The sequence below is a fragment of the Leucoraja erinacea genome, chromosome 2 (assembly GCF_028641065.1).
Source record: "Leucoraja erinacea ecotype New England chromosome 2, Leri_hhj_1, whole genome shotgun sequence".
Taxonomy (NCBI): Eukaryota; Metazoa; Chordata; class Chondrichthyes; order Rajiformes; family Rajidae; genus Leucoraja; species Leucoraja erinaceus.
In genome coordinates this window covers 83,898,602-83,924,467 of record NC_073378.1, presented here as the reverse complement: position 1 = coordinate 83,924,467, position 25,866 = coordinate 83,898,602, and the positions used below count along the sequence as shown (strand labels likewise).

The 25,866-nt window shown below is 37.6% G+C and overlaps 2 protein-coding genes across 2 annotated transcripts; both read left to right on the top strand.

Annotated features, from left to right (window-relative positions):
* Positions 1-148: 148 nt before the first annotated feature.
* Positions 149-9,069, top strand: LOC129711825 (homeobox protein Hox-A5). The gene is made up of 4 exons (XM_055659767.1): positions 149-2,140; positions 2,618-4,675; positions 6,814-6,965; positions 8,651-9,069. The coding sequence occupies exons 1-2, from the start codon at positions 1,564-1,566 to the stop codon at positions 2,866-2,868; spliced, it is 828 nt and encodes a 275-aa protein (XP_055515742.1). The 5' UTR covers positions 149-1,563; the 3' UTR covers positions 2,869-4,675; positions 6,814-6,965; positions 8,651-9,069.
* A 149-nt stretch (positions 9,070-9,218) lies between these two features.
* LOC129711831 (homeobox protein Hox-A4) lies at positions 9,219-17,369 on the top strand. Its single transcript, XM_055659780.1, has 2 exons — positions 9,219-14,998; positions 15,346-17,369. Exons 1-2 carry the CDS (start codon positions 14,581-14,583, stop codon positions 15,669-15,671), a joined length of 744 nt encoding a protein of 247 aa, XP_055515755.1. The 5' UTR covers positions 9,219-14,580; the 3' UTR covers positions 15,672-17,369.
* The last annotated feature ends 8,497 nt before the right edge of the window (positions 17,370-25,866 follow it).

Below are 25,866 nucleotides of genomic sequence, written 5' to 3'. Positions count from 1 at the left end.
TCAGTTAGGTCGAGCCATTCTTTCCCCAACAAAGAAAACAATTATATATGCTTTTATCTTGACATTGGTAGGATAAACCAAGCTAGGTTGGTAACGCTTTCGCTTTAAATTGAAGATTTGAAGATAAAATGTCTTAAATATATATTAAGATATACATTAATATATAAGGAAAATAAGGTGCCCGATTTTTGAGCTTAGCCTTTAACATAAGCTGCCGAAAACTTTTGTATTAAATAAGCTGTGAAAGGAAACTTAGCACTGTGAAATTGATCGGTTGATGTCCTTGTTTCAGGTTAAAAAAATGGACTGTATACGTGGTAGGAATGACTATTTGGTTTCTGGGTCCATTAAAAAGGGCAGTTTTCACTAAATGCACAAGTAAAGACGTAGCTAGAGCCGCGATTAAATTATAAAACATTCTTCATAATATTTATTACAGAGAACCTAGACATAGTATCAGACACAAAGCTTATGTTTTGATTAGGCAGATCTATTTGTAGAGTGCGCTGCCTTTTGTTAGATAATATACAGCATTTGCTAATCGAACCAACACAGAATGCTGCTAAAAAACATTAATTCCACCTAAATTGGACACAAAACAACGTTTATTTACCAGTTGTAAAGGGGTTCTGGTTTAGAATACATTAAGTAATAAAGTAAACTGGTAAGATTTAAACGCATTTTCAGCATACGTGACATGCGTTTTAAGAAAACGAAGGTTGGTTTGAGAATTTAAGTGCGGGGTGGCTTCGATATTTCCGCAGATGCACGAAGAACTCTAAGATTATGAGCCATGCAGACAAAATAAAAAAAATTAAGCAACCTAAGAGAGGAAAAGAATTAGCATTTTGATGCTGCACAATACCGTCCCCCCCTGAACTAATCAGCGGTGACAGCCGAAGGAAGGGTGCGAACATCGCAAAATTCACATCTAAAATTAAACCTAATTTTTAAAATTTCAAAACAAACCAGCTACAAGAAAACGTCGAGTCCTCTCTCTATCATCATCAGCGCTAGCTTTTTTTTTCTATATAAAAAAACAGCTCTCGTGGATTAAACAAATGTACTGATGTGCGGCGTGGATCTTTTTTTGAAAGATGCTCTTCTCATTGGTTTATGTGATTTATTCTACGAAATGTAACGGTTAAGTTTGAAATGTGTGGTAGCCTTAATTCGACCCGAGGCCGATTTCCCCGTTCATCAGAACCACAGTCACATAGCCTCAGTCTCCAGAGGGTGGCGCGCAAGGACAACCCAAAGCCAGTGCTGGGAGCAGCCGGCGCGCCCCCGTGCGCGTTCCCTTCTTCCTTTCTTCCTCGCAACCTTCCAATTTGTAGCCACAGTGCATGGATTTACCTCTAGAGGTCATCAGCGAGAATTTACGACTGGACAACAAAAGCACGTGATTACAAGTCGTACCCCATATTTGGGTGCCTACGTAGGAGGGAACGAAGTACATGTCCCAGTCATTTCCATAATTCATCATAAATTGTGCAGGGTGCTAGACGCACAAACGACCAAGAGCCACAAATCAAGTAAAAAATAAATAAATAAAAAAATCAAATGAGCTCTTACTTTGTAAACTCATTCTGCGGTCGCTATCCAAATGGCCCGGACTACCAGTTACATAATTATGGAGATCATAGCTCGGTGAGCGAGCAATACAGGGATTCTGCAACGATGCATTCCAGCAGGTACGGCTACGGTTACAATGGGATGGATCTCAGCATTAGCCGTCCAGCATCTAACCACTTTAATGCCAGTGAAAGATCTCGAAGCTACCCTGCAGGAGCAACAACAGCAGCAGCAGGACCAGAAGCAGGAGCAGACACCAGGTACAACCAACCTGCCACGTCCACTCAATCTCCTTCACCTGACCCTCTGCCCTGCTCCGCCGTGGTCAGTCCGCCTGCCAGTGACAACCACCCCGGAATCAAAAACTCCATAGCAAGCCCAACTACCTCCTCAAATTCCAGCAGCAGCAGCAGTCAAATCAGTAGAGATGGGGTTGGCACGTCGCCTGGTACTGAGGATGACACCCCGGCAAGCAGCGACCCTCCAAGTTCACAGAACGGACAAGGCACAGCACAGCAGCAGCCTCAGATTTACCCCTGGATGCGAAAACTGCACATAAGTCACGGTAAACCACCTTTCATCTTTGCATTAGTGGAATCTCAAATTACTTTGCACACTGTAAATCAAAACGCTAAATATATTCGCTGAGATTTCTATAAGGATCATATTTTATAAGTTGTAATTATATTTGTAACCATTTGCGGGGGGGGGGGGGGGGGGGGGGGGGGGGGGTATATTAGGAAGGTATCCAGTTACGTGTCACTATGGTATGGGTAAATAAGAATTGTTAGGTTGAAAAAGGTGTGGTTGATAATAGGGACAGGTTCGGCCAAGTGGAGACTTCAACATTTTGTACCAGTTAAGTTTCTAAAGTCATTTTACTATGAAGGCGCACAAGGAGCATAAAGGTTAATGTAGATAGGCGGGTGGTAGAATTTAGACCTCTACATTCACCTAGTGTTTATGTTTTCTTTAGTATATTTCATATTAGACTATGTACTGATTGCACTAAACAAAGGATTCATTTTTGTGTGTGTTACAGATAGTATGGGAGGACCAGAAGGTAAAAGAGCCAGGACGGCTTACACCCGATACCAAACCCTGGAGCTGGAAAAAGAATTCCACTTCAATAGATATCTGACCCGGAGACGACGGATAGAAATTGCACATGCTCTTTGCCTAACAGAGAGACAGATTAAGATCTGGTTCCAAAACAGGAGGATGAAATGGAAAAAAGATAACAAGTTAAAAAGCATGAGCATGGCCGCTGCAGGAGGCGGATATCGTCCTTGATCAATAGAAGCACTGGGCAGTAGCTAACCAATTAGCATAATGTCAATACAGTACTGACTTCCAAAACTCTTTTTCCCGTGTTACTTCTATGAAGAAAAGCATTTCCATATTGCCGTATTCCAATCTTTGCATCGTTAGTCTGCTTTCTGGTCGTACTGTTGCCTGTACAAGTCATTGCTTACAGTATATTGTCTAGGAATAGGATAGCCTTGTGAATTATAGCTGTTTAACTTATTTATATTAATACAAGCGGTATTACTTGAAGTAACTGTATAAAATCGTCCAGTAAAATGTAATTATGTGTTGCACTCTGCAAAAAAAAGTGTATGTATGTATTAGTGTTGCTAAATGTCAAAATAGCTCCAAGCTTGCAATACGTATTTAATTTCAGACCATCGTCCTCTGTATTGGATATCGTGGTGTTAAATCACTGAAATGCTACCTATTCTGTGTTATTAGTGAGCAGTGAATTTTGTGAAGGGTATTGCGACTTTGAACTGTATGTCTATGCTGTGCCTTTGTATGACTTTGCACGAATTCCAATAAGTGGCTCTTAGCGCAGCGTCGGTGTATGTTTTTTGTGACAAAGGATAAATATAAAGCCTAAAAGACTGGCAGTTTAAGAAATTAGTGATGAGCTTTTGTATTTGTTTTTAAAACTGACTGGAAGTTAAAATAAAGTTTCTATAGTAACTTTCCTGCTCTTTAGCCTCCCAAATAAGTATTTATCTTGCCTTTGTTGTCTTGTGCATTAAAATATTTCTACTAATTACGTTTAACATAGTTTTTGTCCAAACCTCCTAAGAAAAGTACATGTTTGACCTATTTTTTATAACTTTGCCCCATTTCACTGGATGAAAAGTCTGCAGATTGGTTTAGCGTAGGTATTGAAGCTGCGCAAACTTATAAAGGCGGGTCTTTAAGCAATGCATTTCAAATTTTCTTATTAGTGCAAATGGCGGAATTCGGTAGAAATTAGTACACTGAATATTTACACATGGTGCTAAATTGTAGTATGGTGTTTTTTACGCATTTCGAAGTGAAAACGTCCGCCTCTTGAATCCCATTTCTTGCGCACTGATATTTGCGCACCGTTTGCTCAACTGTACTGCTCAACGTCTACTTCTTTGTTGCTGCTCTTACTGTTCTTGCATTTGAACAAACCCTTTTGATAGACCCGATTTCTCTGAAACTGTATAGTGTGGGTCTGAGGAAAAATTGTACCCTGAAGCATTTCAAACACTTATGTCCCGAAGGTAGGCGATAGTCACGATCTCTCAACTCCCTGCTAAAGTGTAGCGTAAACCTTTTCCAACAGGTATTTTCACTTTACAGAGTTAACTTTACTTACCGCGACAAAGCAGGGCAGAAAAGTCACCACTTAGCTCCTGACAGCAAGGAGATCAGCACTTTCACCCTTTCTGCTGAGTGAGTGCTTGTCCTTTAAAGTTATAAACAGTAAACTTTTATACACCTCAGTTCCGGCTATATGACATTTGGGTGCCAAATGAATAGGGTTTTGTCTATGAATTAGATCGTAAAATCATCCATAGCACAGACTGATAGCCTCACTGGCTATAAAAAATCACGTGGTGTCATTAAAGTAAGTTTTATGGTTTTGGGGAGTTGACAACCAACAGTATATTCTACATAACATATAATCTCACTGACGCTGGACTTCATTTGGCTCCTTTGCAGATTGCGTGTGCAGACAAGCCACTCAAATGGCTAATCTTCTTGTTCAGAGGACTATCCACAGCTCCACCACTCCAGTGTACAGGAAAGTTGTATTTTCTTGCAACACAAGGTAATTTTTGTTGAAATATTATCATTACAGTTCGCAAAGAAATTTGGCCCAGTAGAACAGGCCTTAAGTAGCACCCAGAGTGCATTGAGGCAGAAATGAGCCTGGGTAAACTACCGATTCATTTCTTTCTGCGTTCAAATGAAGTTCCTACTTTACAAACTGGGTAGTAAATAAAAAGGACAGATTAGGCAAGGAAATAATTTTGAGAGAGGCGTTTGGGTTTCATTAATAAAAATGTGTGTAACAGGTTTTTGAAAGACACGATTATATCTTACTAAAAGCTATTGGTGTTGTTAAGTCCCTCAATACCGTGGACAGAATATTCCTATTTCTATCCCGCAAGCTCAGATAACTGTGCTATTTTATTTTCTTATCTGTGATTTGCTTGAGGGAAGTGTTATCCTGTTGTTGTGACAAGTCTCCTATTGGTGTTATTACTAAGTTTATGTTTCAAATGTATTAATTGTCCTGCAATTTGGGAAGGTGCGGGCCATTGATACTTTAATGAGCAGGATATGTGTTGCTTAAAGAGTTCCAATATAAACTCAGTCGGCAAACACGGTCTGATTAAGGTACACAAAGTGTACTACATGATTCTTTCACACATTCAGGCAAACCATTCTCTTCCCCAACCCCCTTCACGAAATTGAACTTTTATGACGACAATCATCATTCCTTTGAGGAATTAGAAAACGTAATATAACTAAAGGTGTGATTTGGGGAAACAAACTTATTTACGACCTAAGATGAGGCATGTGTGCGAATGTAACACATTAATTGTTTAAAATAGTGAAATGCAGTCAATGGAAGGACTGCTGCAACTTTAACTGTAACTATTGTAACATCAACATTGTTGTTGGTGAATTGCGGGTTTCCCACAGTAGTGGCTGACCAACCATAAACTTTATGACCGATTTTTCATTCTTTGAAGCTTCCGCTAGTCTAGTACGTAGGAGACTTCCAAGTATAATCATAGGCTTCTTGAAGAGACTATTTCTGAACTACGAAAATTGTTTCCCCAATTGAGAACACAATTTATTACCTTCTATGGATATTCAAATTTCATTTAAAATGTCTAAGGCAGACTATAGGGCATGAAGTGGAGTTGGTAGGCGGCTACGCGATTAAAGAGGTTGAAAGCAATTACCCTCCAAAACTTCCACTCAAAACATTCCACTGTAATTAGGTCCGTTTTACGATGTGCTATAAAAATCCAACAGTAAATAAAGGAAATCGGCCCCTGTATCAGTACAGCAGTTCCGGATCGGCCATGTCATTCGCGTCAATCTGTTGTAATTTCCTTTGTATTAGTTTACATTTAAATATGACAGTTTAATATATCATCTGTCCGGATCACTTAAATTCCTCTTATAACAAGACGAAACGATGTTTAGTTTCACTCGCTGCTAGAGTGGCATTCAGACCAAGATTACTTGTTACTTGTAACAGTTATTACTGATTTACTTGAACTAATTCCTAAACATCAGTGTTAATATATTATTTCGTTTCAAACAATACCCAAAGGTTTGTGCATTTGATATCATATGCGGAACTTAAGAAAGCATTTCATTAAAAAACCAGAGTCTCCAAACTGGGCAAACAAGGCGGAGGAGCATAATGAAGGGCTAAAAGATTATATATATGCTGCCCAAATTGGTAACCGCTCACAGTTGTGCAATGCAGATATTCTGTGGGGACCAATGGCACAGAATGGTTTATGGTTCTTTCCTAAAAGAGGTAGCATCAAGGAGGTAGCTTTCCTCCACAGCCTTCCTTCCATTTTCACTAAACTATGGGCATGTACTTGTGGGTGAGAGAGAAAGGGAGAGAGAGAGACAGACAGACAGACAGAGAGAGAGAGAGAGAGAGAGAGAGAGAGAGAGAGAGAGAGAGAGAGAGAGAGAGAGAGAGAGAGAGAGAGAGAGAGAGAGAGAGAGAGAGAGAGAGAGAGAGAGAGAGAGAGAGAGAGAGAGAGAGAGAGAGAGAGAGAGAGAGAGAGAGAGAGAGAGAGAGAGAGAGAGAGAGAGAGAGAGAGAGAGAGAGAGAGAGAGAGAGAGAGAGAGAGAGAGAGAGAGAGAGAGAGAGAGAGAGAGGGTTTAACTAATTTCTGAGGAGAATTGTGTGTGTTTGCCTTTCAGATGATTTCTCTCTATGGTTTGAGGCTGCCATTTTACGTGAACGATATTTTTTTTAGAAACACGGGTTCATTATTGGGGCGTCTTTTACGAAGTTGTTCCTCAAGAAGACCCTTGGCCAAAGACATACACGCAGTACAAAGGCAATCTGTTCAGTGAGTCAAACATAAATTATCAATAAATTAAATTTCCGTCAGAACAGAATATTTATTCTGAAATTATAGTGAATCAAATTTCCCTTAAAAAGCTGCTTTGCAATGTCCAAATAGGACATAACTGCAAAAATATTTTAGTTTCTTAAATAAGCTATTGGTTAAGTTTCATTTGAGGAACTTAATTCAGAGCTTTAACGTATCATATATTTACCCTTTAAGACGCCATCTCATTAATCGATGGTTAAAATTAAAAGCAGCCTCTGTACCTCTCAGGCAACAATTCTCTTATCGCGGTACAAATATAAATGTAAAACAAATGAAAGGTTGTGTGTGCTAAAGAGATGGACGCCATAAAATCTGGAATGCGACGTGCTTACGTTTCGTCTGTGCTAAGGGCATCGAAAGGGCACCACGTTCTTCAATTGAAATGTATGCTAGTTTATCTGTGGATAGAATAGAAGTTTCCCTAAACTGTATACATGAAATTCTTTCTCAAATCTAGAGCAAGGTACAGGCAATTTAATGGTGCAATTTAAATGTTATGTATGAAACGAATGCAGCTTTATATTATGCGACACATTTCTGGGCCCCCCTTCAGTGGATTTTTGGTAGTTGGGGGGTGGAAAGGGCGTCTAGCAGTATTGAGATTTCCTATTTATGAGAAAGTAAGATAATTGGTTTGCCATTCATTACAGCACAAAATAACACGTAGTAAGTGGTAATATTAATGTTTGTGAACATTATGCGTTACCACACAGCTTACCCACAGGGTAAATACATATAAATGTAGGTGTGAGAATATTATCCACGTGTTAACCTAACACATAATGTCAGATTACCCAGCAAGCTGAATCAGTGTTTTGCCGACTGATTTCCTTCTTCTGTTGTATTTAGTTTACATGTTTGACTTTTAACGATATGGTTAGATGAAATATCTAAATTCTTAAAATTAAGGATATTAATAGAAAGTAACACACATATGCTCTCAGGGCTTGAGTCGTATTCAAATTTTATTGCTTTATTTGTATGAAGTCCCTTGATACGAAGGTTCGTGGTATTAACTGTATTTCAGTCGAGACAAATAGTGATCTTAAGAAATAGATTGTTATTCAAAACGCTGCCATGATGTTTTCACCCGTAAAGTTTTGACTGCAGTATGACCTTGCAGAAACAGAGACCTTGTTAAGCCCCTGAAATACTTTCATTAATAACTGCTGTGTTCGCTGGTAGAGTAGATATAATAACCGCCTGAAGAATTGTGTACATTTCATTGTATCCTGCTGCAGTGGGAAAGGGGGAAACATAGGTGGACTCACTAAATAAACCGGTATTGTCTTTTATTTTATTACCAGAGATTTGTCCATCATAAAATAAAAGGGGGGGGGGGGGGGGGGGGGGGGGGGGGGGGGGGGGGGGGGGGGGTGGGGAGAGTACAAATATTTCTCATGCACACCTTAAGATATGGTTGCCCAACGATAAAAAAATAGCAATTTGAATTACTTGTGTTTATGCGTTTGCATTTGTTAACGCGCGGAGGCAGGAAAGGGTAAATTGAAACAGTATTTTGGAGACAGTTTAGAATCACAGAAAAAAAAACGTAACAACGTTTATTATTTCTTCTCGTGATATTTAATGTCTGTAGTTGAACTTAAGATAATTCGTAGTGTATTTTGTTTTATCTTCAGAACGAACGAACCTCAGTCTTGCCAAGGGACATAAAAATGCGCACCTCTTTTGCTACAATATACAATTTGGATTGGAAATGTTTTGATGGTGTGGGGGATTTTCGTTCCTTAAATCACAGAGAATATGTTTCCAGAAAGGAAAAAGAAGGAATTGAAGGAAATTGTATCTGCACACTCTGCGACTCACCAGCAGAGCTCGCTTTAGACCAAGTTCACAGTCAGTTTTAGCATGGGCTGAGAGCTCACGTATCCATTGTTCTATCTGTGTAACAGGGAAAAAACGAATATGCTAAAGTAAACTCACGCTAAATTGAGTTGTTTTTTTTCGCTGTGCTATCTATAATTACATCGGCTGGTCGCTGCAATAAAAAAACTTACCCAGTTTGGAATATCCAACAAAATAAAGGAGCACTTGAATGAACAGCTTGCAGACTGTTGAGGTTCATGCCATTTTTGAAATTAAAGGAGCGCTTCGCTTATGGGGGAGCAGGGTGGGAAGAGGGTTGGGTGAAGGGCAGAGGGGGAGGGGTGGTGGTGTGGGGTTCTTTTAGCCTTCCCAAACTTGAAATTAGCCGTACATCATGAAAATAGTGAACGAAAAGGGATATTATTTAGTCCCCAATGGTGCTTTGAAAAAGGCTCCCTGTACGGTGGTTGGCAGGGCGGTACAACTATAGGTCAAAAAGTTGAGGGTCAAAAGTTTACGTTTTGCACGACTTGCAATCATCTGCTCAGACAGAGTTTGATGTCAATGTTATAGCACGATCTTGACTATCAGCACAAAAGATAAAATTGCTTTGAGTTACCCGTGTATCATGCTATGGACTCCAGGTGAACCCTAGCGACTGAGCGACCTCAATTACTGACGAAAGGAAAGAAAAAAATGTTCTTTTCATGATCGAGACACATTGTATTTCATATTGAATAATCGACTGCGGTATATTTTCTATCTGCTGTGTAAATGTATCAGGTAAATCTTCAGTAACTGTACAAAAACCAAACGACTTTTGTCGAAAAAAATACAATTGTTTTATTTAGATTCTCATTTTTCTGCCTGAAAAACATTTTAGGGGTTAAGATGCAGTCTGTCTGTTGAATTCCACGATACAGCAGCGTACACAATCTACCCCAAGGCAAAGATTTACATCAATTAGATTTAGATTCAGAGAAACCTTCTTGCAAAAAAAGAAATGTAGAACAACTGCTGCTAATTTAGAATTAATGAAGACTTCACAGGTACATATGTTCGAAATGACATCTAGTTTAAATCATAAAATTATATAGGGATGTGGCCTATGCAATACTTCATTTAGTTCTGTTTTGCTCACTTGGTTAGACGTGTAGCCTTTAAAGACAAAACGACACATATAATGTTGTTTAAATCTTATTTACATCCTTGAATACTTTTATTTATTTGAAGAAGTATATGACGAGGACTCTCTCTTGTTTTCTTTATCGTTTAAATATATAATAGCAATGATTTACAAATGGGTCAGCACTGGAACCATTATAGATTCGTGGCTAATGCTAAATATGGGTTGCAGATTAATATTGACTGTGCTTGCAGTGTTCAAAGTACAGAATTGAATCAGAGAAGGACAAATTTTGTCTAGGGCATTAATTTTAGATATACCGAATGTCTGGTCACAGTTAGTTGCACTGTTGCCGTTTCGTCATATTAAACATAAAGATCAAGTCCATTTTATATAAAGATTGTTAGAAACCATAAAGCTTTCACATATATGTTTGTTAGATCTTTGGATTTACACGGTAGCAAGTTACAAGCAACCGGAGACAATGTATTTCGCAAAACAACATTACAGTTCTACTTTGGAACTGGAGAATGCGTGCTTTCGAAAATCATTGGTACACAGGTAATGGGTTAGTTTAAAGAAATAACAGAAATTACAGAGATAAACGAAAATAACGCTGGTTACGAGCAGGCCGAATGGCATAACCCGTATACCGAGAGTTTGCAAAAAGACGAACGATTTCATATGCGGTACGAACATAAATGCATTATTCAGTAGGTAAAGAAGCCATCTTTACTCGGAGTCCATCTAACCTTCTTCTTCCCCCACCCCACCCGATCGCATTCCTCTTAAAACACATAATATACATTTACAATACAGATCTCAACATACACTCACTTTATGTATGTATGGACAAATAGGAATAAAGCTGCTGATAGAGTAAGTGATAAACGTATAGAGAGGTCGCATGTTTTGGTGAACGAGGAGAACGGCATGCTATAGTGCAACACATAGAAATGAAGAAAAGAAGGAAATCCATCATGCATAAATTGACCTTTATACCCCCTTAAAAAATGATCGGAAACTTATTTCAAACGAATAATTTCGTTTTGCAATGTTGACACTTGTTACTAGAATAGTTTGTAAGAAATTAAAAAAATATTCCTAAACGGCAATAGAATCGATTGGGAACACTCGGCCGGTGAATTTGAGGGGAAAAAAGGTCTACGTGTCACAATTTTAAAACTGAATGTTATAGATTAAAAGCGATTTTTGCCTAAAATAGGTTTCTTTAAGAAGGATGACATTCTCAAATAAAATGTTGAGGATGAAATTTGGAACACTTAGCATAGGGATGGGAGCACAAATAAGAGGATTTGAAATCAAATGCAGATGTATTAGTGAAACAATACAGCGCTTTGTGCAACTTTTTTTGAAAGTTTAAATTAATTTCAAATTCCTAAAAGCAAATTATCCGATCACGGATGTTGTTAAATATTAGTCGGTATGGTCCCGATTTGTTTTTTTCTCTGATCATCAAACAGATATTTACAGATCTATTGATTTTTTCACTCGAAGTTATATTTACAAATGTTTAAAGACGGTTATCGAATAGTCTCTATAGACTATATAGGCAGTGTAGAGCCCATGCATTTTGGCTACTTTCTCCCCTCCACAAAGGTAATGACCTGGGCAAAACACCCTGGTATTTGAATGAGCACTATAGGCCTTTTAGAAATAGCTAAGTCCAAGGCCGAGGTGAAATTCAGGTCACCGCGTCTAACAAATATGAAAATGTCGCCTCACGAATGGCACGCCTTGTTACTTAACAAAGACTGTCAATGTATAAGATTAATAAGAAACAAAATGCACACGGTGTCACTTTTCGGTCACTTCCAAACTTAGCTTCGCGTACCCCTTACGAAATCCCATTTCATTGAATAAAACCTTTTGTTTTGTTTCCCGGGTCGAAGTCCAATAAATGCACAGTTGTGCAGCTCTGTGGGATGCGGTGCAAGCTTGCTCGAAGATGTATCTTCGAAATGTACAATTTTATTTGTTTGATTTTGTTTTTGACTCGGACTCCGGCTGTTTTGACCATATGTCCCAGATAGAGATGGGAAACAAGTACATTTGGGCATGGTACAATCTATTTGATAAACCCCGAGCAGTGCAGATGGATTCGGACGGTCAATGAAGAAAAAATTACACCCTTAATCAACTAAACTACTGATTTGCTGTTCGGAAGAGTTAAGGCTGGTAAAGTGTAATTTCTGATTTATTAAACCGCGAAACAAATCTTCAATTCAGTACCTCAGAACTTGGATTCTCTTTAATGTGAAACGGATTTCTTCACCACGACTCTTTATAAAATTAAAATTTGATGCAAGTTCTTAAAATGCCCATGATTTGGAAATGTCGTAAAAAGCGTTAACTTTTCCTTTCTTTTTAAAATGGCTGTAAATCTAGGCTTGCAGTAAAAATGTCAAACGTGCAAGCAGGCGATGTAACACTTGGGGGTCTTGGCTCCATCTCTGTTTATTATGAAAAAATGCTCTGGCGACTGACCTGCATTTGGACGTCTTCAGAAACGTTCTGTGTTTATACGATGAGCCTCTAATTCCCTATTTTTCGACAAAGAGCGTAAATATAGACATGGCCCAAGCTAATTACAGGACTGCTTTATTTACTGGCAAGTTACTTGGTCGGTGCACAGCGATGCACCCTAAGTCTGCCTAAGAGAAGATGAGGGGTGGGCACAATTATTTTAGGAAGTTTGTCAGAATAAAGGGTTTGTTTGGCAGAATCTAAGATTTTATGAACATAATTTCGACAAATTTATTTCGTAAAATGTTCAAACAATATTATACACTGTTGAAATAGACACATTTAATTAAGTTATTCTAGTGGTATGTAAAATAAAATCGCCCAAAATATTAATGATCCTATTTAAATTGTCCCACACATAGCTTCTTTGAATAGTGAGCAGTGAAAATAAGCATGTATTAATTACACCGAGAGTCAATTGATTTTACAGCTTGGTGTTTAATTGAACGCGTTCTAATGGACGATTACACTGCGCTGCAAAACAGGGTGGGTTGGTAAATGTACTCTACTAACTACGTGTTCCAGTGGTTGGAAAATATTCTCTCTCATCAAATGTGCCCTAATGTGTCTGGATGCAGTGTATCGTCCAACACATAAAATTGAGAGTTTAACGCTTCCTTTATTGACAAGAACGAATGTTATGAATCACTTTTATTACAGTCCAGAAAGCATATTTCATATGATTACTTTGGAACTGTAACGCGCAATGCACCAACTTGGCACTTTTCTGTTATGGCAACTACTTATTGTGTTTATTTGGGATAGAACTGAATTCGAATATAAGCATGGTAGGATTTTAATCAGGTTAACCAATCCAAAAAGTTAATTAGTTCGTACAATTTTGCGCAAGTTATTACTGCCTTTAAAAAAAAGGAAGTAAACATTAGAAAGTGTTATCAGATATTACTGGTGTTTTAATCCAATTCTATAACAGGTAACAAATATTAAAATAGCATTTTGTTTGCATTTTGTTTTCATGCAGACGTGACATGAAATGATAGAATCACCTGGTATTCAGTTTTTTTAGCTATTAGCTAAACAGGGTGATTAAAAAAAAGCAACTTTATTTCAAAATTCAAATGTTCAAAATTGATAAAGTTTACTAAATTCCCTGCAATAAAGATTCATTCAAATTCATTGCTTTACTGAACAGTTGTGCTGAATGCATTCCCTTTTTTAAAATATATATAAAAGTAATGCAATCACTATCCACGTTTACTGGGCATTTCCAATAACAATGTTCGTTTCATGTCATTTTTATTCCACGCAACACAATTAAATCATTTTTCTTTAAAAAGCAATCGAACATTAAACTGACAGTTTGTTTTAACAAATTTTATTATGCCATGTAGGAATACCAATTGATTACATAACGTTTTGTAATATGCATTAAGTAAACATAACAACATCTTCCGACGTTCGCTAGGGTTATCGAACATTTAGTTAATGTAATTTTACAATAGGTTCTGCATTATGATACTCGAAAAGCCTCATGTGTTATTATAATAAGTATACTATTTTCAGGATTTTATGGGAATTCTTCTTTCAAGGACTGAATCTCAGAATGCCTTTAATGGCATTATTGATTCTCAAATCCCCTTAATGTCCCGCCGATAAATGGGCGAAAATTGTTTATATCGCCGCATTTTCGGAAAAGAATGAACTATTCCAGACATTATCAGACCGCTGTAGATGTTATCTTGTGATATTTTCCGCGTCACAACATATTTTACAAATATCTGTTTCGATAAAATATCGCAACATCATTGTTTATTTTAAGTTATTTTACAAGTACTTCTTTTCCTGACTATTTCAGTTCTTTTTTTCTTTTTATGCGGCAATGTAATTTCAGGGAAACGAGATTTTGAATGATAATATGGATTTTTTCACTGGACTCCATGCATTTATCATTGGTGTATTTCCTTATCCGGGACCCACAGCCACTCTTCCCATTGGCTGCCGACATCACATGAACAGCTAACTTTATACACTTGACAGCAAGTAGGAGGGTTTTATGGAACAGAAAAACGACAACGCGAGAAAAATTAGTATTTTGCACTTCAGAAATTAATGACCATGAGTTCGTTTTTGATAAACTCCAACTACGTTGAGCCAAAATTTCCACCTTGTGAGGAATATTCTCAAAATAACTACATACCAAGCCAATCTCCTGAATACTACGAGCGGCCGCGGGACACTGGATTCCATCATGAGGCACTATACCCACAATCAAACTACCCAGAGCCGACCTACAGCTTCAACAATGTCCAAGGCACTGGCAACCAAGACATGTCGCAAAGAGGTCATATCCAGTCGCAGGCTAGCGTCCAAAATCACATACCGAGACAGAATCAGCTTTGTGAAGTGGTCCCAGTAGCCACACCAGCTTTGTGTAGCCAAAACGCGAAAAATGCCACTGTACAGAAGGGTACTCTCAGCAAAGAGCCCATAGTTTATCCGTGGATGAAGAAAATTCACGTTACCAACGGTAAGTAACTAAAGCTAACTGAAACAATTAAAATTCACTTGAAATCGGATGTGCGGAACCCTTTCTGTAACTAGCCCTTTCATGAGATTTACGATCACCTAACAGTTAGGTCGGTAATTACAGAGCCCATAAATTTGATTGCCCTGGATCCCGCTTCTGGCCATGTGTCTTTGATGCTTTTCTAACCTAAATACCCAGAGCCATTTTATTGCAGTAGATTGTTCTCCGTTGTCAGAACACTTGACAAAAAACTCTGACTTTTATAACCTTCCTTCACGTACATTTAAACCCATTGTCAGATTCGTGCTTGTCTCTGTATTTATGTTTGGTTACTTTTTTTTGTTCAGTGAACCCCAATTACACTGGAGGAGAGCCCAAACGGTCTCGAACTGCTTACACGAGACAACAAGTATTAGAGCTGGAGAAGGAGTTCCATTTTAACCGTTACCTAACCAGGCGTCGACGCATTGAGATTGCACACACTCTTTGCCTGTCTGAACGCCAGGTGAAGATCTGGTTTCAGAACAGAAGGATGAAATGGAAGAAAGATCACAAACTGCCTAACACTAAGATGCGTTCTGCTAGCTCATCATCTTCTGCAAGCCAGCAAACACAAGTATCCTCCCAGGGCCCACAGCCAGATGGTTCAGCACCAAATTCATCAAGCCTATAGCTGCTTCGCGTCTCCAACCCCTCTCCCACAACATAGTTTGGACCAAAATGTGTTTGCCACATAATTGACTTGAATGGGGAAGGATTTCTTGCAAGGAAAATTTTCTTCCATGAGATATGCTACTAACCTCATGAGGTCAAGCATTTATATTGTGTTAACCCATTCTCAGCAGACTTTTAAAATGTTTTCTGTTTGATTGGGTACATTCAGTATCCTTCATTACCCCCACATGCGAAGTTCTGTCAAAATGGCTTCTACCATGATATTCAATGCAAAAAAGAGCAAAGGACCGTGAATAATAGATATTGTGAAGAACTGTAAGCGTCATCATTTCAACTAGTGTAGTCTGTTGAAATATTTGTGAGAATATAAGGATAAACATGTTTGTAGAAAATGAGAAAGGCAGCAATATTTGTGGATGTGGAAATGTTTTTTTAGAGCGAATAAACTGTTCAGATGCTACATATATAGGAAATAAATTATGTCGCCAGCGTTATTTAAGGTGTTTTCTTTATTTTAAATCTGTATCCTCTATATAGTTGTGGTACTGATATCAGTGTACGAATGTGAAAAGAGCTTATTCAGAGATTTCAGACGAGTTGTTGTATATTTAACAGTTTTGGTACAGTCCAAATGTGACGAAACTGTACAAATCATTGGTAAGATTTATGTATTTTCTGTGGATATTTCAGTGTGCTATGTGCAGTGCCAAAATGTTGCTAAAATTGAAGACACCATTTACTGTGTAAAAACAAAGCCCAAGGCTTTAAATAAAATGTTAATTCGTGGACCATCTCAGTTCTTACGTGTGCAATTTACTTGCAGTCAGGATGGAATAAACACACAAAAACTAACATTTCCTTCTACACTAAAACATGACCATACATTTCATTGATTAACAAAAAAAATGGTCACATTCCTACCCTAGCAATGCGGATTTAAAAAAAAGGAAAAACAGGGTGTGATTCGGAAGAATAACTCAGCGAAAGGGGATAAATTATAGTCCAGATCTATAATTCATCTTTCTACAGCCTCTGCACATCAAGTTCTACGTCACTAGGTCGTAAATAATGCAGTAAAATGTGAAGCGATCAAATAATAAGTCATCTACACGGTGGCGAATGTCCTTTTATAACCCTAATTGTTGTATTTCTGATCCTGAATGAGACTGTAATCACGTGAAATTAGTTTTAGATGGACTTTGCATCCATGGGCCTGAGACATGTTACGTTTAAAATGCGATATCAATGCTTACATCAACACTCATTCTCTGGGACCGGGAAACTTAAATTGCCAGGGTAAATACGCGAATATTTGCTGGGACACAATTTTGTTCATCTTGTTGAAAGGGGCTAAATAATTAAGCAACAATTATGTAAATATAAAGTCCTAGTTGACGATTTCTAACGTTATGATAATCTAATCTGTCCCATTATATTATCTGCTTGAAAGAAACCCACAGATATCATGGCTCCTGAAAAGCAGGCTAACCGCAGTATTTTTGTGAAACAAATGATGCATTCTTCAACATCCTGATGTCGATTTTGATACATGGCTTTGAGTAGCAATTGTTTAAAATTCACGCTGGAAAGATTAATTCCATGCTTTTATTTTTCTCTGCAAATTCTGCAGATAATAAGAACTAATGATCTCAATATACTCAATCCACCCCATGAGTGGTGAGGGAAATGTAATTAAGCATGATGCAGTAATTTCTTCCCAAAATTATTTTGTCTAGAAACTGAAATACTCTGTAGTTATGCAAATATTTCCTGCAAGGAATCAGAACCTTTGCGAGGAAAAAAAATAAACTCGACTCGACACTTCACTTTCTTTTTAAACCTGTACATATAACCGTAATCTGTGAAGATACTTTGCGTTTAAGGAATTACAAATAAACAACGTTTACATTAAACATACACGTTATAAAATATGGCTTGTATGAGGTTTGCGACCACGACAAACGAATATAAAAAGGCACAGAAAAGGCGATGAGAAACTTCAGTCTTTAGACAACTGTGCTTGCTTATCTGTAAAAAGGAATTTTAAACAGATTGAAAATAACAGATTTTACCCAGAATCATTAATCACTTCATTCAATAAATACTTCTTTGTATACTTCAACAGCAAGTCTGAAGGGTGATCTTTTAGAAGAGTGTATGAACACATTGGATCTCTTGAATAAAATGTGGCCATCTCGGCACACACCATGAATCCCCCCCCCCCCCCCCCCCCCCCCCCCCCCCCCCACCCCCCCCCCCCGCCGCAGTTGTGCTTTAGCTGGGCAACGTTTTATTACAAGAGGATATTATAAAACGCATGTTTTCAAAGGCGAGCAATAATTTTCAACGTAAAAATAGTTTTGGATAGCGTAAGTTGATAATACCCTGTCCTTTACATGACCAAACTTTTGTTGCAACGAGCACACGAAACCCCGTTTGCATCTTTTTCTTTTGATGTTTTTGCTTTATTGTACAAGGAACGGTCTTTTGTAATAAAACGTTGCATTGTTTGTCAACGGCTGGGCAACCAGAGTGAGTTCACCCAGAGGACAACTTTTCTGACCGATTAGCCGTTTTTAGCGTTGCAGACTGACCCCCTCAAACCCTTGACCTTTAAGAGATGGACAATGCTCTTTCCACTATTTCCTATGCCTATAGGTAGGAGCCAAAATAATACAGCTCGTTATCCAAGTTAAAATGTCAAAAATGTAAGCAATATGTATTAAAACTACATTTAGGTGGCAGCGATATTGAATATTACACACAACCGGCCGTACTCCTGCACATTCTCTCACAGACACATATGCACTCACATACATACACACGCACATCGATAAACTGCATATGTCTTAACTTTTTTAAATGTGCAGTGTGTGCTTGCGTATAGAAAAATCGTCCATGATTTATGTACAAGCTCGGAAGATGGCACGTGATGAGAAACTATGCTTGTTTTGAATGGTTTAGTGTGGAACATTTTTGTAGTTAATGACTTAAGAGGGTGGATTCCATCCTTCACGAGTAATGAGAGATAATTCACCCACGGGGCACTGCATTGTTCTGATTATTGAAGAGAATAACTGAAACATGTTTTTCTGCTAACTTTCTTACTTTCTTGATACCATATTTGCACACATTTTGCAGCTGACATTTTAGAGAGTTGTTGGTAATTGATTAAAATTATTCCAAAACATTTCTTCATTCGAAATATGTGGAAGTGCATAATCGCCAAATGCACAACATTTGACAATAATATGATTTGAGTAAAGCTAAACTGATATAGGAAGCAGAATTGCCACAAATCGTTAATTTTATTGGGATCATCGACTATTTTTAACAGCATAATGTTCCCTGTCACACTTAAAATAACTAGTCTTATGCACTATGATAATGCTAGGCGTTTGTAGACCTACAGACACAATAAAACCTAATACACATTTGGGTGGTATAATAAAATATCGACTGCGGCTAGTGAGGGTCGATTCGGTGTCAAATTTAACAGCCTTATGGGGGGTGTAAAGTCACATATGAAAGAGTTAGCCTTCCGTGTGACGGTTATGTATGCGGGGTACTGTAACACTGAGCTTCAATATCAAACTGTCAGGTGGACAATAAAGACAGTTTGAAGAAATGCCCAAGAATGTTGGACCGAGGCAGCTCAAAATGTAGGTGACATCAATGGCGGACCTGTCAAATCTGGGATCAGCACAGGCCAGTCATTTTTGCATTATCACTTACCAGCGAGTATCCAAAGACTAAAAGAAAACCCGAACAATAAAGATTCAAGTAAGAAGGACGCAAAGAGAAAAAAAAACACCACACTCCAAGATAAAGGGTCACGCGTCTCCTCCGTGTATGTATTGAAATTTTAATCTCTCTTGTCACGTGACTCATTAAATAATTAATGCAGCCGGTCCGGAATAGATATGTAGTCGTCAGTATTCGCACTAGATCTGTTTCAGTCTGATGTGAAAATGAACTTTCCTTAAAAAATAAGTCTATAATTGGAAGATCTGTCTGAGAAAGTGAAGTGGCACAGATCAGCTCAGAATTGTGGTAAGTAGTGTCTTTGTGATTTGTTTTTTATTTTGCTTATGTTTTAAGATTTTTTTATTTCTTTAAACTGTCATAAATGTGATGAATAGCGCCCTTTAGTATTCAGATTTAAATCACGGCATGTCTGTGATGGTGTTTAGTCAGTCTCTCGCGTGTCAGTAATATTTTAGATTTTTTCATGATTAATTGCAACAAATACAAACACATATGATGATGTTCTAGTTCACAGTATGTATGCCTGGATACCACGGTGTAGCTGTGCTGCTTTGTTCAATTTCCCTGTCGTTAATAAATCACCATCTCTTACATGCGCAGGGCTGAAAGGCAACTGTAGGCAGGAGCGTTTGGAAATGAAGAGGCATCAGCTAAATTCCTCTATGATTCATTAATTTGAGCGATTTACAATAAACGACAGAGTTATGGTACTCCTGTAAATGCACTAACATATGTAATTCTAAACAAACTGCAGCACTTATTTTGACTATACTTGATTTGTATCTAGTAACTATGAACCGGACAATACACATAAGACTAAAGAGTTACACAGAAACACCTGTCTTCATTATATTTGTCGATATATTTTCAGTCCTACATATTGCTCAAATATTTTATTCATTGAGTGCCACCTGTATTGGAATAAACTCAGAACTCATATGGACGTAATTGTTATCGCGAAAAAAAAACTTATTTTCACCATTTTTCTAGTGTTTATGTTGTTACCTGGCGAAAGAACATTCATAAAACGAGCATTTGCTTATGCTCATAATTAAGTACTGCTCCTAATATTTACAATAAAAGATAATTAGTAAAAGTACATAGCACTTAATTAAATGTCTTATCGCTCCAGTCAAGTACATTTTATTATTACTACTATTCGTTATGATCAATCAAAACAAGACAATTGCAACAGTACACCGGCTGGTACAATGCTTGAACTTCCGGGCTGGCATTCCAATAAAACACTTTTGTAATTGGATCCACCTCCTAAAATTAGAACAGCGCGACGACATTATGAGTTACTATGTGGCAACTAATGCACGATAGTATAATTTAACAATAAAAGCTTCTTTCAGATCTTTATCTCTCGATCCAAGAAGCAACTTCAGAATAACCCCAATGAGCATTGAGAAAGTCTAGAGCTCGAAGTTAAGAGGTTAAAAAAAAAGAATTAATTGTATTTGAAATTTCATGTCTACTTTCAGGTAGACTCATTTTGTTTTAGTGTAACAGGTGGTTTGGTGCTACAGTTCATCGGAATCAGTGGACACTAAATGAAAATGTCATTTATTTTTCCAACTCCGTTATAAGATGAGAGGTTGTGTGCTCTCCACAGAGCTGATTCCATCCATGTTAAAATGTATTACCCAGTCGCAAAAGGTAGTCATGGAGCCATTTGAGAGTGTCAGTTTGGTGGTTAGTTGAGGGAACAAAAGCCTTGGGTACTTCCTTTGTTTGGCGTTCACAGCAACCTCAAAGAATTCACAAGAGCCACAAACATAGAACTTGATTTATTTTTAAAAATCGAGAGTAAAATCAAGACCACAATAACTCTGGTTATTTCGAGGAAAACAACTTTTAAGTATTATTAAATATCGCTTATGCGTCCATCATATTCATTGGTAGGGAAGGGTACTCTCACTACAATTGAGCAAGGGAGTTATGTTCCTTTAAATGCTAATTTGTTGTCGAGAAGATTCATAAAATGAGAGTGCTTTGTGCACTTACCTCTTTATTTGTATATGGTGCCAATGTTACTCCAATGTAAACCTCCCTACTGTCTATGTTTATAAAGTTAGCAGGCAAGTTTTATCCCACGTAGTAATTTATTGAAGCTAACACGCGATTCCTCAGCTATAATCAACAAAATAGAGTGAAAGGGTTTGAAAACACTACCATGTTTCTTTGTTTAATTATTACCCGACTCACAAGGAAATCAAAAAACCACCGCCTATTTCCGTTTCCCTCATCTCTCTATTTCATGTAAATATCTCCATTCGCTGCATTTCCGATTTGATTTGCAGTTTTATCACGGGCAAAAGAAAACAAAGTTTAAAGAGAAATATTCATTGTCGGCCATCTCGAGATAGAACATTGAAAATCCAATAAATAGTATAAAATGTTCAGCAGCACGTAACATGGGAAATCACGCTTAAGTTCTTGTTTTAAAAAGAGGCTGCCAGTAAGAAGAAGCCACAAGAAAGGATTTGATTTGGGAAAGAACGGCAAAGGCGTCTTCAGTCTGTCCGCTTACTCCTTCAAAGCTATCGCGTTATTGGCAATATTGCGTCCGCAGTAAATCGAATAAATAGTATTGCCAGCTTGTTTACAAGTGATACGAAAGCACAAATGTTCTGGTTAGTTTAAACTGTCGTTTGATAACTGGAGTAGTTTTATGGCGTGGAATGAGGAGTGCAATAAATTACTCGGCCTTAATGCTTTGTTGTGATGGGTTTGTCAATTGCACCCGCATGCAGAAATTAGTTTCTTATATGCCACTCGTAAACTGAAAGCAGCTAAGATTTTACTGATCCTTAGCTCCTTATTTTTAGAATACTTCCTTTCAAAGTTTACATCAATTAAATATAACCAAACATTGATGTTTTATTTGGACCTCGTTTTTTGGCTTTTTATAAATTATTCAACCATCACGCAATGTTATGAAGATAAACGTCTGGAAAATGTTCGTGAAATCCCTGTTAATTTACTGTTGTGAGGTCTAATATTTTCGTCCAAAATAATTTATTTTATTCGCTCTTGGGCGAAGTGAACGGAAAACCTATTTATGCGATTTCACTGCAATAAATTATTTTCTGTGAAGTTTTACATATGTTAGTTACTAATGTCTAAATGGTTGTCTTTTTAAACAAAAACTTAACCTATCTTCCATAAACGTGTGGCGGTGTTTGGTGTTTAATGTGCAAACCCTATTCACTATGTATGTTGCACGGCTTCGGCCTTACCTTGCTAATACATTGGGACTTAGCTCTCCTCAAGACTGGTGCAGCTGTTTCTAAATCAACTGTTTCATAATGTAATGCCAGTTTGCAAGCATGCTAACCTAACAATGAGCCACAAAAACTTTATTGTATGCGGTTAATAATCAGATTTAATCCAGATTCTGCAAACAATTATTTTTAAGTCACGTGAACGGATTCCATAGGTTTTTTTTCCTGTCGGCTTGGCCCTGCTTGTTTGCTGGTCGTTTTTTTCTCGCCTTCTCTAATACATAGATCTCACAGAAAACGAGTACCCCAGACGGCTGCAGAAACGTATAAGGGAAACAGTTCAGCAGTGTGAGGGCACCGAATCAGTATTTGTGGAGTAACTTCATTCTCTTGCCTTTCTGGTTTGAGAGAGGTCTGCAGAAAGGAAATGTGCCTGGAGCAAATACACAGCAATATATTGAAAACAGCCGGATAATTTGGAAAATGTAGAATCTACAGTTGAAACTTTCCCCCTGTAAAGCACATTATCAATTTCACAGCAGTCTTTATCTGTCCTTTGAGGCTGGATTTGATTTGGCTGAATTGTCAGGTAAGCTATACGACTTCTTTGTAGCTCTGTCTATCTGCACAGAGGATAAATTCCAGTCTAGTTAGTAATTGATGGCTCAAAACTTGACCTAAGGAAAGGGAAGTCATTGCTTATCGTCAAGCCCGAAGGCCCCTTTATTCGTATTCTCCTTTCTTTATAATGCCAGTGTTGATAAAAGTTACGTTCTCGAATATTTATGGCCGAATTATATATTTTTAGAAGTCGTTTCGGACAATCCTAAAATGGATAAACAATCTGACTCTGGAAAGGAAAATCTGACAAAATGCCTTGGGCTTTAAGGGGAGTCAGTGCTTGGATGGTTCCTTCTGTCCAGTGCATTGCTTTAACTTTTCCGGGGGCGAATATGCCACCATGTCCATGTCCAAATATCAGAAGTTTCCTTCTCCAAAGATACCTACAATTAACAGTGTTTCTTTCTTTCTTTCTTTTCTTTCTTTCTTTCTTTCTTTCTTTCTTTCTTTTTTCTTTCTTTCTTTCTTTCTTTCTTTCTTTCTTTCTTTCTTTCTTTCTTTTTTCTTTTTTCTTTCTTTCTTCTTTCTTCTTTCTTCTTTCTCTCTTCTTTCTTCTCTTCCTCTTTCTTTCTTTCTTTCTATCTTCTATCTATCTATCTATCTATCTATCTATCTATCTATCTATCTATCTATCTATCTATCTATCTATCTATCTATCTATCTATCTATCTATCTATCTATCTATCTCTATCTATCTATCTATATCTATCTCTATCTCTCTCTCTCTCTCTCTCTCTCTCTCTCTCTCTCTCTCTCTCTCTCTCTCTCTATCTATCTATCTCTCTATCTATCTATCTATCTATCTATCTATCTATCTATCTATCTCTCTCTCTCTCTATCTATCTATCTATCTATCTATCTATCTATCTATCTATCTATCTATCTATCGATCTATCTATCTATCTATCTATCTATCTATCTATCTATCTATCTATCTATCTATCTATCTATCTATCTATCTATGATGAATGCACGGATTTTGGTTGGAACTATGAATCTTGAGAATATGCAATCATTGAAAAGTTTACTGAGTTTAAAAGTAAAATAGATTAGTCAACGCACTTCATTTAAAAAACTATAACGATCATAATTTTAATCAATCTATCACCGGGTTTTCTTATCCGTTCACCAGAAAACTTAAATTATACGCGAGTTTTTCCAAAAAAAGTTCAGAGTGTGTCATTCAGAGCCATCTTGGCCTTAGATAATATCCACTGACGAGAATAGACCTTTAAGAGTATCCACGGTGTGTAAATTAAATTAGAATGTATATTTAAATAATGTGTTTTCGAAATAAGAAATAGCAAGATAGTAGGAGTGGAAGGATGTTAAGAAAGTATAAACAACATAATAAAGGTTATTTGTGCAGGATATCATTTACAAAGGGAAGCAGCGTTTTACAAACAATTTTAAATTAATTAATTTACTTGCGTAGAATAGAAATATATTAATTACGAATTCTTGCATTAAAGGTATTTTAACAATTCCACTCGCAGAAAAATGATAGGCGTACTAATATATTTCCATAGATAAGTTATGCTCCTAAACTTTCAGTGAATGGTGTACCAATGAATAGCTTAAAGAATAAACCTTTACTCCCGAGTTTCAATTCTATCCATTTAATGCAGTTGCTCAATCATCCTCAGAGGTTCCCAGTGAATAATAAACAAGTTTCGCCTTGAAAGTATTTGTACTATTTTTACGCCAAGAAATGTATGTGAGTTATCCAATTGCCCTAAAGCATCTAAACATACATTTTGCATTAGGGTCCCCACGGGCACGGTTTACGATACAAATGGTGGAAAAATCAGTACCATCACATCCTTGTCAAGTCCACCCCTCACCCTGTGCTGCACTGACTAACATCACCTTAGCTTTCCGTGACTGCTTTGTCTTTGTCAGGTAAATACAAACCTTTTCTAGTTCCCATAAGTAGCTTGGTGTAACGTGTGGGTGTTAAGCAAGTCCAATACAATAGCGCTCTAAAAAGCACGCCCTGAAAAGGAAGAGTCGCATAGAAGCTTAACCGCTCTGGGGCTTCCCTGCTTGTTTTGGTCGAAAATGTGGAGTGCTCGCTTCTCATAGATCGATTTAAACTCCAGGCCTTAGTTTTAATTCATTATAAACTGATATTCTTCTGCTCCAAGTAGTTCAGCCTACAGGCTCCGGATGGAGGTCTTTCACACCATGAGACACAGACGACCCAACTTACCTTATCGAGGATTTCCTGCAAAGAATCGTCACGGAACAACCTTCTGCAATACCAACAAAACTGATCTTAAGAAACTTGTTAGGATTTGTTGGGTAAAAAGTTAGGCTTTGCCTGAAAAGGGCATTCCTTTAATTATCTCCAAATTCAAATAAAAGGATTTAAGTTGACGTATGACCACGTGAGCACATAATACAGCGCATTATTGTGGCATTTGGATCGGAGACCCAGGCTGGCTTCGGCTGTGATTACGCTTTTCCACTTTCTGTTAAGAGCCAGCTTTTTTCTTCTAAAGAGATTGCACTCTGAACGCCGGATTTCACATGAAGGAATATATGCGAGCAGGGAGAGATGCTGCATTTAGC

Excerpts from the sequence above, each read along its gene's own strand:
- LOC129711825 (XM_055659767.1), top strand. The coding sequence starts at position 1,564 with ATGAGCTCTTACTTTGTAAACTCATTCTGCGGTCGCTATCCAAATGGC. Across the intron at positions 2,141-2,617 it reads AAAACTGCACATAAGTCACG|ATAGTATGGGAGGACCAGAA; the intron begins GTAAACCACCTT and ends TGTGTGTTACAG.
- LOC129711831 (XM_055659780.1), top strand. The coding sequence starts at position 14,581 with ATGACCATGAGTTCGTTTTTGATAAACTCCAACTACGTTGAGCCAAAA. Across the intron at positions 14,999-15,345 it reads GAAAATTCACGTTACCAACG|TGAACCCCAATTACACTGGA; the intron begins GTAAGTAACTAA and ends TTTTTTGTTCAG.